This window comes from Artemia sp. Qi Xiang Cuo, chromosome 15 (assembly GCF_049724085.1).
Source record: "Artemia sp. Qi Xiang Cuo chromosome 15, ASM4972408v1, whole genome shotgun sequence".
Taxonomy (NCBI): Eukaryota; Metazoa; Arthropoda; class Branchiopoda; order Anostraca; family Artemiidae; genus Artemia; species Artemia sp. Qi Xiang Cuo.
In genome coordinates, this window is record NC_142808.1 from 35,337,445 (window position 1) to 35,350,113 (window position 12,669).

The following is a 12,669-nucleotide window of genomic DNA, read 5'->3' on the forward strand; positions in this document are numbered from 1 at the left end:
CTCACAATTATACGGTTCAAATAGCAATTTTAGTTATTTGCTCTTGTTGTTAGTATTGCTGTATTCCAGCTATTGTCTTTAGGAGATAAAATCAATATATTTAAAAACGCATAATACTGACTGATACCCTCACATATTCATCTATTTTAGTATTAGTTATAAAACTTAGTGGATGATGCTCCTGTGTTAGAAAGCATCTACTCCGTCCCTATTAAATTATTATATTCTGAATAATTTTTATATTTACAGAAGCGATACAAAAAATAAAAAGTATACTAGTGTTTTCATAATCTTCTTTTTTGGTTTCTAAGAATTAGGTTAACGGTTTTCGTTCACCTAAAACACATAATTCAAAGGCTTCAGTGGGAAAAAAAAAAATTCTGAGCCAATGTAGTCTGAACTTACTATATAAGTTGGAAGTAAGATATGTAGTTTGTTCTAAATTGGGAAAACGATGTTAAGTAGCATTTCTTAATCGTATATCATACAAATTTAATTTTTGGGTCAAACTAGATAAGTGCAACAAGGTTGTGAAGCTTGTATTAACTTAAGTCAGCCTTCCACCATTTCAAATATCGTTACATGTATATTAAAAAAAGAAACTATTAAAAAAAAAAACTTACTAAATAGAGTTGTTCCCCATCCAGCTATGGTTGCCTTTTGTCCTAGTAAATCTTTGTTTCGAACATTCTCTTGCCATGGTATACAAACAGGCTGCACGTAATCTAATATAAAAACAAAAAGAATATTAAAAAAAGATAGGTGCAATATGTCTCTAAGCACTTTTTGTTTAGTGCAGAAGCTATAATTTTTTTTTAAACTGCATATACAGCTTTATGTTTATGAGAAGACATTTGTTTTTCAAACAAAAGTTTCACTTCCTTTTTTATTTATTTATTTTTTTAGTTGATTTGACAATATTGAATGAGAGAAATGTTTGTATTAGCTATAATGCAAAAGTACAAAACTTTTCCAACGAATTTCTTTAAATTCTAACAGATTCCAGTTTTACTCTTTTTTTTTCAAGATCTTAAGCAAATGATTTTTAAAGTATGACCAAACCTATTCTACCAACATTCTGAATACTTCCCAGACTATGTTTTCCAAGATTAGAAAACAGTATCAGACAATAAACATAGAAATTATTTCTGACAAGGTCCAAACGTGGTCCTTCAGCCAGGTCGTTTCGTGGTCCTTCAGCCAGAAAGAGCAATGGGGGGCTGGGTACCAGACATCCCCTGCTTTCGCAAACCCTTCCTTTTAACCTTCCTCAGAATTCTTTAGGTTCCCATTCAGAGCTGGGTCGACTCTGGCTGAGGTTACAGAGTCACGTCACTAACCACCGTTCCAAACCAAATAACCAACGACACCACCCCAATCCTCACGGACAGAGGATTTCAAGTATTTTTGGAATCCTTGTATTCCTTGGAGAATACAAGAATATTCTCCGCCAGAATTGTTACTATGTAAGGCTGTGCTGCAATACATCCCTGCAGCTTTTCATATGTTCTGGCATGGCTGCCAAGATATTTCGGGCTAGGAAAACAGCCAAAATTTTCAATTTAATGTTAAGAAAACATTAAATTTTTAGAATTGCTGAAAATCTAAAGCATAGATTGTTTAGTAAATCACTATTACAATTTCTAGCTACTGGAATCAAAGGTACTATCTGTCTCGAAAACAAAGAGGCACGTAAAGTTCACAGTGCAACTTCAGCTAAGGAATCTATTTTGCGGAAATAGACAAATATTTTCTTGACAACAAGAGACAGTTTTCTTTTATTACTTACAATAAAAACGATTTAAAATCAAAAGACAACTTTTGCGAAAAGAGAGTTCTGGCAATTAAAATTTAAAGTTACTGGCTTGTGTAAAAAAAATTAGCAAATATTGTATTTTCAACAAGGATAGATTAAAACAAGATATCTGGCAATATAAAGAGTTCATCATACGAAAGAGGTCGTGATTTTAAGTTGCTTGAAAAAAACATTGTAGGGGAGATGGTTTCCAGTGTTTTTTCGGAAATTCTGAATTTAACAAGCAAATTATACAATACGGTTATAAAAAATAGAATAACACTGAAAAAGAAATAAAACTAAGATTAGGGAAACACGATGAGGTTCAAATTCAGTCATCAGGGTCAAAGACAAAACGTGATAACTAAGTAATTTCCTTGATAAAAACCATCACGAATTCTTCAGCTAAAATATGCAGTTGAATGATCAAATAAGCTTGATAATAAGCGATTAGCCGTAGTTACAAACGCCGTTAGATAGTAATGACAAACCTCTGGCCCCAAGTAACCATTAATTCTAACTAATTTTGGCACATCAAACTTCTAAATATTCCTTGGTATGGATAAAACATATGAATCCGGGAATATTTAAAGTTGATGTGACAATACCAATATTCTAAACGATTTTCTCTGTTTCATTCCTCTAAACAAGCATTTCATAACATATTGAGACCATGAATAGTTCTTGAAACATTGTGGCATACCCTGTCATTTAACGCAAAATTATTACCACTTCTTACATAGTTATCATACATTAAACTGAACAAACATCAGTGCCCATAAATCATATCCCGTACCCCCCCCCCCCCCCCAAAAAAAAAATACCATGTTCCTCACTAAGAACCTTTTATCTAAACAAAATGACAATACAAGATGAATTAAAACCTAATATATCTCTTGTCTTATGATCAGCTTCACTAGAATAGTCATTTAGAAAGTACTTTGAAATAAGCATTGCAAAGCGACAACAATTACCTAAAGAACAAATTACCAAGATAACAGATGGCAGTGTTGATTTTGTGTTGGCTTCTTATTGTCATTAGCGATGCCGTTGCTGAGTTATTTTAGTATGGCATTGTATATACTTTAATAACTAACCAAATACACCATTGTAAACACACGTAAAAACAAATAAAGGCAGGTACAAGCTATGACGAATATGACACTAGCATTTATTTTTATTTTTATTATAATAATAAACAATAATTTTATTTTAAAGCTAGTAAACCAATTACAAAAGCTTTGCAAAAATAGTAAACAAATATAAAACAATTTTAACTAAAAAATACAGAAGAAAATAATATACAGGAGAATTTGGGAGAATTTTCATGAAATGGGATCAGTGATTAAGTTGAAAAGTAAAATTACCAAAGGTGATTTTATACTCTGATGACGCAAAGTTTGAAGAAGATCACCATTTACACAGGGGTGCCTCGTAGAAGGGGGCGTGGATCCACCCCCTCCCTCCCTCCTCTGCTTTTTGTTAAGTCACATAAGTCGTTTATTTTTACCACATCGAGGTCCCAGATGCTCAATTCAGAGACAGTCTAAGCTGTGTTTTTCTTTTCCTGGAAAGACTTATACATGTTGAAACCTCTTGGTAAAGACATGCTCAGCTTCAGTTGCAGATACCAAAAACCAAATTCTCTTGAAAATAGAATCAAGGCTGTACCCAGGATTTTTTTCGGAAGGGGTTTTACTCAAAAAATTTTTTCGGGGGAGAGGTTACACAAAAAAAAACTCAAAAAACGCATACAAAATTTGTTTATATCCATTTTTGTTACGTTTTTACGAGTCAAAAAAACTTTTCGGGATGGTTTCAAACCCTCTAACCACCCCTCTGGGTACGGCCTTGCATAGAGTCGTTGTATTATATCGTTTAATTGTGATTTTTATAATTTTGTTTTTAAACAGAGTCTTTTAAATTAAACGGGTTTAAAGGGACAGGACTGGCAGTAACTAGTGCCATAAAAACCTGCACATGCTCTTGTCTGATTTGTTTGTGTCTGGTCGTTCACATCTAGCTCCTACTTTTTGTGCAGTCACCCAAGTCGTGTATTTTATCCTCATCCTGTTCCCAGGCGCTCAATTAAGTCAGAGACAGTCTACGTTGTATTTTCCTTCTCCTGAAAAGACTTTGGGATTTTCAAACTTCTCAATTGAGAAATGATTCATTTTAGCACTGTTGAACTCTAGCCGTCCATACCGAAGACCAAATTTGCAAGTATATAGCATAGAATCGTTTTAGTTTATTGTTTATTTCTTATTTTTATAATTTCGGATTTAAACAGAGTCATTTAAATTAAACCAAGTTTAAAGGGACTAGACTGGTAGCTTAGCAGCTCGTCTTGAAAATTTGTTTAAACTCCCATGTGATTTATTTCTGTCGGATTGTTCAATAGTTTGAGAAAATTCAAATAAAGCATTACTATTTAGTACGAACTAACCAAAGCAAGAGTCAAACAAACCTGCATGGAGTATAGGTCCAACTTTGATTACGAGTGGAAAAGAAGGCATGAAATTATCAAACACAATGGAAAAGTCATCAGAGTTTAAAGAAAAAGAGTCCCACAAGACCCTTTCTTAGCAAGTGCATCCAGCACAGTGAAAAATTCGATTACAAAACAAAACTCAGACGAATAAAACGCTTGAGAAGGACACGCAAGATTTGGCTATGAACCTAGAATTTGTTCCCCAGGACTGGAGGGCTTTTCAAAATTCGGGATACCTCATTCAAGTCGGGAGGTAAGTATTTGTCTAGGACGAAAGTAATGACTAATGTTGAAACTTATGGCTATGAATCAAGAATTTGTTTCCTAAGACTGGAGGGCTTTTTGAAATTTGGGATACTTCATTCAATTAGGATAAATCATATTAGTCTAGGGGGAAAGTAATGAGTAGCGTTGAAACTTATAACAGACAGAAATTAGAAAAGAAAAAATTCCAAATGTTTGCCTCCGGCACTTTTCGGTAATTTTTATGTCACACCATCGATCAACACAAAATGATGTGAAGGAGTCAAATATAGGGCAAGACGTCTCCGATCAAAGACACAACATAGTATTTTTACGTATGCTGGTAAGCTGGAATACATTATATCAGTAGTTGCTGGTTCTAATGCCATTATTAAGACTGTCCGAAAAAATTTTATGTTGAATGCAAGAGATATCTTAGTAGAAATACAATCAACATCATCTTCTGAGTATGATCTATGTAAAGAGCGAACAGTCAATTGAACTAAAGAATTTTTTAACATTTCACCATTTAATTCAGTTGTTGTCGAAAGTTACGGTGACTTTTTTGAAAGTATAGTTCACAAGGGTCCAGAAATAGGGGCGTTTGTATCTGGAATAGAATTGGTTTACCAGTTCTTAGAATGTAATATCGAGAAAGATTCTTCTCGCTTCAGGTGTTCCCTTTTCTCCAGTTGTCCCTGGAGAGACCAATTCAAAAAAGCTTAAGTGGAAGACGGTGTTCGGCAATCAAAGTAAAGGCGAAGAAAGGAAAACTGGCAAGTGATTTCTCTTCCAAGTCACACAAAGCAGCTTTGTCCGATTTTTGTCACTTCGTCAATAGCAGTGGTCATGTGGATTTCCTACTTGACGAAAGCACCCGAACTAAGATTTTGTAGCAAGCAAAAGATGAACAGACAGAAGGAAAAAACTGCGAAAATTTGTTAGACATCGCAAGGATCCTAGCGAGACAGAAACAAAAATGGTTTAGTTTCTAATTAGATGTGTGCCTGCTCTTGATACCCACTACAGACCATACCGATTTGCCTATTTACGCACAATTTCTCAGAAAGAGTTAATTTACTTGCTTTCAACAAAAGTCAGGGAGAAGATCTTCGGCTAAATCTGGGATTCAAAATTTTATTTTGTGATGGTGGATACGACGCCAGATGCTCTGCATTTTGATAAGCTTGCGGTCGTAACATGGACTATCAGCTCAGAAGGAACAAATAGAAAAAGACTATTGCGAGGCTAATGACAAAACTGAGCAGGGTATGGCAGAAAGTATAATAGGAATATTGCCAAGGAGAGGATTTCATTTGGATACACCAGCTTTCCAGTGTAATGACTATGCAAGGGTGATGTCCAGTAAATTTAATCGAGCCTAGAGGAAATTATCTGAATTTCTTGATCGCTGTGTGTCTTATATTCCCTGTCATGCCCACAGACTAAACACTGTTATAGAGCATAGTGCAATTTATATCTCAGTGGAATGTTAGGGCTGAAAGCATACAGGCAGTAGTTGCATCGTTTGAAGCAATCGTTTCAGCCATTGACGAATTGAAACAGATAAAGAACGCCAATACGAAGACGAAGGCACAAGCTAGTGGCCTTCTGAAAAGGATTCTAAACTTCAACTTTATCGCCTGCCTCAAGTTTATGAAAAGAATAATATATTTTTTGCCTCATGCCTCATTTTTATGAAAAATATAATGCAGAAGATCAGGATAGCAACAGACAAACCTAAAGGAGAGGAGATCAACATCATCGATGCAGTCGAGAAGCTTGAAGCTATGAAAAAACTTTTCGGAAAAATATTGGAGAATGAAATCAAGAATTTAATTGACAGTGGATCAGTGTTTGTCAGATGGATGGAAGTCAACTCAGGGGCAGATTTCATCGGACATCATCATCGGCGACTTGGACCATCTTGTTTTGACCGTCGAGCTCAGAGTCAAGCTGAGATCTCAATGTATCATTTCTATAGACAACATTCAGAATCCTGCTTGATAGGTTGACTACAGTGATGGTAGATTATCTCAGAGCTTACCTTGTCAAATTTCAGCCATTGTGCTCCTTACTTCAGCCTCCTTTAAAAAAAGGGTTTCGGTTGCAGATATTGAGCTAGCAACAACGTTGTTTCAAAATTCCCAAAACCAAGAAAAAAATTCAGATTCCACTGCTCTTTAAGTAGAGCTTGAAGTTCTGTTTCAGTTTCGCCACGGCTCCACTTCTTCAGAGAAGTCGTAAGTGAAGGTAATCACCGGTAACATCAGCTTAAGCAAGCTAATCGTCATTACAAATTGGCCGTGACAACACCTGTTGCAGTTGCTGCTGTCGAAAGAACATTTAGCAAGCTCAAGTTTGTTAATAATTTGCTGAGAACTGTCAGGGTTGATTCTTAACTAGATATTCTCATTTTGTCGGCGAATGAGAAAGACCTCACGTTTTCCACTGGCTTAAACGAGATTTTTCAGCAGTAGTCCACATAGAAGAAGAGGCGAACACTAATTTAGCCATTCTTAGTCACACATTTACGCATGAGGTATTCCGTTTTAATTTGTTGTTTGTCTCCATAAATAAGTATAAATGATAAAGGACTAATGTGTAATAAATTTTCATTAGTCGCATACTATGATCTAGGACTCGTTTTAATGAGGCAATCTCCCCCCCCCCGGGCCCGGTTACTTTGGGCTATCCCTGCATTTACATAATCGTAAACTTACTTTTAGATTTTGAAGCTGTTGAAACCGGAAAAAAATATGAAATATATCTTCATCACCTTATTTTACGGAGCATGAGTAAACCAATTGTGGATCAAACAACTTTTCGCCTGTAACTTTTGCCTCAGACGGGGCTTGACAGAACCTCTGAGGCTGTTAAGCTAAAGAAGCCAACGACACAGTGTGATTTTGTTTGACTTTCCTTCAATGTGAAAATTTACTTTACAAGTTTAATTAAAAAAAAAAAAAATATATGAAGAGCAAGAATTAGTTTAAGTATACATTCCACTGAGGTTTTTAAGTTTTTTTTTACTTATAGTGAAATAATTAAAATTATGGTGAATAGTTTCTTTCTCTTTTAATGTAGAAATTTAAAATAAAGGTTGTAAAAACAGTCAAGAGGAGGGGAGGACACGAAGAAAATTTTCCAAGAAGCTCAGTCAGGGTGTCAACGTTTCTGTGAATTTCCTGGTTTTCTTAGGTTTTTCCAAATAAAGTCATTATAAAGCTCTATCTGTGTTAAAAATTTAGTAAAGTTAACACTCACCATTAAATTGTGCTGGTCTTACTAACTTCAAAATTGCAATGTCATTCTTGGACAGCTTCTTTCGAATATAATTAGGATGTATGATTTTCTTTTCAATTTCAATTTGTTGGAAAGGAGTTTTGTTTTCAGGGTAAGGATTATTGGTACCAAATGCTTCTCTCAATCCCGGGTGAGGTAAGTTATGAGCACCAAGCCGGACATACTTTCTAAAATGCAAAGACCATAAAGTTTTTTTTTCGACTTAACACCTTAAATTAGGTATTCTTTTCTTAAACCACACTGCCGTTCTATGACGAACAAATAAACTTTCAATTGGGGATAAATCCATTTCTTTAGACAGTGAAAATAAAAACAGGTACAAAAATCCAGACATTTCGATCATATATACAGCGACCGTCAGCATTTGAAATTTGTTTTACGTTTGGGCGAGATTAAAGAAGAACATTTAAATCAAGAATTTTAATGAACTTTGTCATTGAACTCTCTCTGAAAATAATCTAGTGAATAATCCGGAAGTTCATTATTTTGTGAATGACCTGAAAAGTTATTTATTTTATTATGTATAAATATGCTAGTTTCAATTTTACCACTTTAGTATTTCTGCTCATGACGGTTGCTGTGTATGTGATCGAAACATCTGGACTTATGTATCTGTTTTTTCACTGTCTAAATAAATGGATTTATCCCCATTTGAAAGTTTATTTGTTGACCATAAAGTTGTTTCTTCTTTGATTGAAGATGAATAATTTGATCAATGACAAAACCATAATTTGAAAATACTCTTAGTATAGAAGCATTGAGACTTTACTTTCATACACAATTTTTGTCACATTAGAAATACTATCAGAGGGAAAGTCCTAGCGTTGTCTCTAGTAAAGAGCCATAAGGCTTCAATATATTATTATTTTTTTCCAAAGTCACTCCATATGGAAGCAGTTGTCGTGTAAACTTCAGAAGGGGCTCATTTGATTGGAAATGGAAAATTCTAGTATACTTTTTCAGAGACAAAAGTGATCAGAGGGCAACCAGCCTCACTCCCTCGTCCTTTTTCCCCAAATAAATCTCATAAAAATTTTAAGTTTAAAACAGTTTTTAATATTTTAGTTTTAATTAGTTTTAAATATTTTAAATATTAAGTTTTTAACGTTTTATTTAAAAAAGTTGAAAAGGTCAAATAACTGTACCTCTGGGATTGACATACCCCCCCCCCCCCCACAGCCTCTGCATTAAGGGTTGTAAGTTATCCAAGTTGAATGTTGCTAACATATAAGGTATTTTATTCGGAAAACAGGGAATGTTTGATCCTGGTAACCTAAAAAGGCTCAAACTATCAAGATGAAACTTGAAGTAAATATTGAGAAGACCCCGAAAACAATCAAAATGCGCTATATACATGCTGGTTGTCACTTTTTAGATGTCCCACCCTCAACACTGATAGAAAATTTTAAAAATACATTTGTTCAAAATATTCAAAGGTGTAATAACTATGCCTCCGGGGATACCATACCCCAAACAGCCCCGGGGCGAGGATTGTAGATTATGCAATTTGCTCAATGCTTATATGCACGATTTATCGTTAAGAAAAGGATGAATGTTTGATTTTGGATGTGTCCGAAAAGACCAAGGGTATTAAGTTTAAAATTTAGGGAATTTGGGGGTATGTTAAACTAAATCAAAAGACACTGTGTGCATCCAGTTTATGAAGAAAGCGTATACAATAACTTAAGAACGGTAGTGGTTATTACGTTAAAACTTTTAAGGCATGTTGAAGGGGTTGTTGAATACTGGTCGGAGGATAACTAGTTCTCCTCCGATGCCCTTTTTAGCTACCCTGTCCCAAAGAAATCCGATCAAAATTTTAAAATAACTATCTTGTTCAAAAGAGTATAAAGGTCAAATAACTATGTCTCCGGGAAGACATAACCCTCCACAGCCCCTAGGGCAAGGGTTGTAAGTTGTGCAAGTTGTCAATTGTTTATAGTGGGGTATATTGGTTATTGGGAAACGGGGGTATATTGGATTCTGAATCTCGAAAAAGTCTTAGGGCATTAAGGTGAAACTATCATAAAATGTTTAGAGGGGTTTCAAACAAAGTCAAAACACACTTTATGTAGGGTGGTTGTCAAAAGGGCGCAACAGCAATATCTAAGGAACATCTGAGGGTATTAAGTTGAAATTTTCAGGTACGTTCAGGAGAATGTTGAAGAGTGATCATAGCTAAACAAGTCCATTCCTTCTGCCCCTTTGTATACCCTCCTTAAAACTGATAGAAATTAAAAAAAATTTTTTTTTCTTCAAAATAGTCAAATGGTCTAACAATTATGCCTCTAGGAGTATAATCTCCCCCACAGCCCCTAGGGCAAGGAATGTAAATTATGCAATGTGCCCATTATTTGCACGCAGGATTAACATTAGGAAACGGGGGAATATTTGACTCCGGGTATCTGAAAAGGCTATCGTATTGGGGCAAAATTTCAGGGAAGTTCAAGGGGTATGTTAAGCTGAATCAAAAGATTAAGTTGAAACTTTCAGGCATCTTGAGGGGGATGTTAAAGAGTCATCGTAGGGAAACCAGCCCCTTTCCTCCTGCTCTTTTATGTGCCCTCCTTAAAACTGATAGAAATTTAAAAATTCATTTTGTTCAAAATAGTCAAAAGGTCTAACAATCATGCCTCTGGGGATCGCAATCTCCTCACAGTTCCTGGGAGAAGGAATGTAAATTATGCAATTTGTCAATTTTTTACAAGCAAGATTTATCACTGGGAAACGGGGGAATATTTGATCCTAGGTATCTGAAAAGGTTAGGGCATTTGGCGAAATTTGAGAGAACGTCAAGGGGCATGTCGAGCTAAATTAAAAGACACTTTCCACATCCAAGTCATCAAAAACATGTATCTGCAATTTCTTAGGAACAGGTAGGGGTATTAAGTTGATACTTTTAGGGTATCTACTACTACAACTACTACTATGACTGATACTATGACTACTTCTACTTCGACTACGACTACTAGTTACTGCGAATACTTGTGACTGTGCCCTTGAGCACTTGCAATTCTGACTGCAACCCCTTGTGACTCCGACTAATTTTACTTTCAGAAGACTCCGAGGGGAATATTTCCAAAACTACTTTCAGAAAGCTTCTAGATGAATATTAAAAAAAAAAAAAAAAAAAAAAAAAAAAAAAAAAAAAAAAAAAAAATCAAAACCCTATGTGTATAAAATAAAAACACCAAATTTATAACTAATTTTGGAAATTTTGAGCGGGATAGTGAACAAAGTTAAACCACTCTATGCGCATGCTGGCTGTATAAAGGGCGTATCAGCAAAATCTCAGGGATGGCTTAGGCTATTAAGCTGAAACTTCCAGGGTTTTTCAGGATTATAGTCTAAAGTGATCGGGGGGAAGTCATCCCCTCCTTCACTTACCCTATTTAGATACCCTCCCCAACACTGATCGAAATTTTTGAAAAAAAAGGATTTTTGTTCAAAGTAGTCAAAAGGTCTAATATCTATGCCTTTGGCGATACCCAACCCCAAACAGACCCCGATGGGGCATTTTCCCCTATATTCTGTTTGTTGCCCCCTGGGCACCAAACAGAAATAAAAAGTGTGCGTACATTTGGGAAAATGAGAAAAATTCCTATTTAAATTGAAACAAAAGGAAAACTCCTGGTGGCACTTGCCCCCTCCTTTCGTTGTGTGGAATGTCTTAGCAATACACATGATGCATCTCTCCATCATTTGTGGCATTAAGCGTAAAAATTTAACCTCTAATGTTGCACAAAAATTATTTCTGCAATAAGAGGTATCGCCCCATAGAATCCATTTTACACGCTTAATCCAAAAATATTTATGCGAATGAAGGGAGATTAGAGACAAACTGCACGCCCCTTCCCCCTTTGGAGAAACGCATTCCATATTTACCTTAAGGCTCTTGGAGAGAAAATTGGGGCATAAAAACTTTTCAAGGTTAAGGCACACTCCACCTCCCCCTATCTTTACAAATATCCACTTGTGTTCCTCCTTAATAAATTATGTGCAAATGTACATCATTTTACATATTATCCAGCCTTAATACAGTAAACATTTTCGAAGTCTCGAATGAATGAGGTTAGTTCAATCAGGCTTTGAAATACATTAAATAAAAAAAACAAGTTTTTTAACTGAAAGTTTTTTATTGTTTTACAAAAAATAGCGTTAGTTTTTTTTAACTGAAAGTAAGGAACGACGTTAAAACCCATAACGAACAGAAATTGTTCCCTATATGAAAGGGGCTGTCCCCTCCTCAACTCCTCACTCTTTACGCTAAAGTTTTTTATTGTTTAAAAAAAAGAGTTGTGAAAAAGTCAAATTTTAGCGTAAAGAGCGCGGCGTTGAGGAGGGGACAGCCCTTTCATATACGGAATAATTTCTGTTCGTTTTAAGGTTTAACGTCGTTGCTTACTTTCAGTTAAAAAAAACTTGTTTTTTTTATTTAATTTTTGAACGTTTTTGAATTAATGCAGGTTTTGATTTGGGCTCACAGTACATGAATAATTAAAACAAAATTTGCATATTAATTTTACTTTTATTTGGTTAAATGGCTTTCTCGAAACTTGTTTAATTTTCTTTACGAACGTTTTTATTAGTAATAAATATACGTAACTTACGAATTAACTTACGTAACGAACTTCTATATTCATAGATGTTTAATACGTATATTAGGGGGTTCGCCCCCTAGTCAATACTTCGCTCTTTACGCTAAAGTTCCAATTTTGTTCCAATTCTTTAAAAATGACCCTTAATAACAAAGGCTGTTAATTAGAATAAATAGCTCGTATGAAAGTAATAAAACATCTTTGTCTTAAAGAGCGAGGTATTGACTAGGGGGTGA

General features: G+C 35.1%; 1 protein-coding gene across 1 annotated transcript in view; it reads right to left on the bottom strand.

Moving 5' to 3' along the window:
• The window catches only part of LOC148943609 (venom serine protease Bi-VSP-like), a 102,398-nt gene that overhangs the window by 3,411 nt on the left and 86,318 nt on the right, over positions 1-12,669 (bottom strand). The window contains exons 5-6 of the mRNA XM_089100897.1: positions 7,797-8,002; positions 624-725 (exon numbers count right to left, since the gene is read on the bottom strand). Of these exons, the coding sequence (XP_088957023.1) occupies positions 624-725; positions 7,797-8,002 (308 nt within the window). The remainder of the gene's footprint in view (positions 1-623; positions 726-7,796; positions 8,003-12,669) is intronic.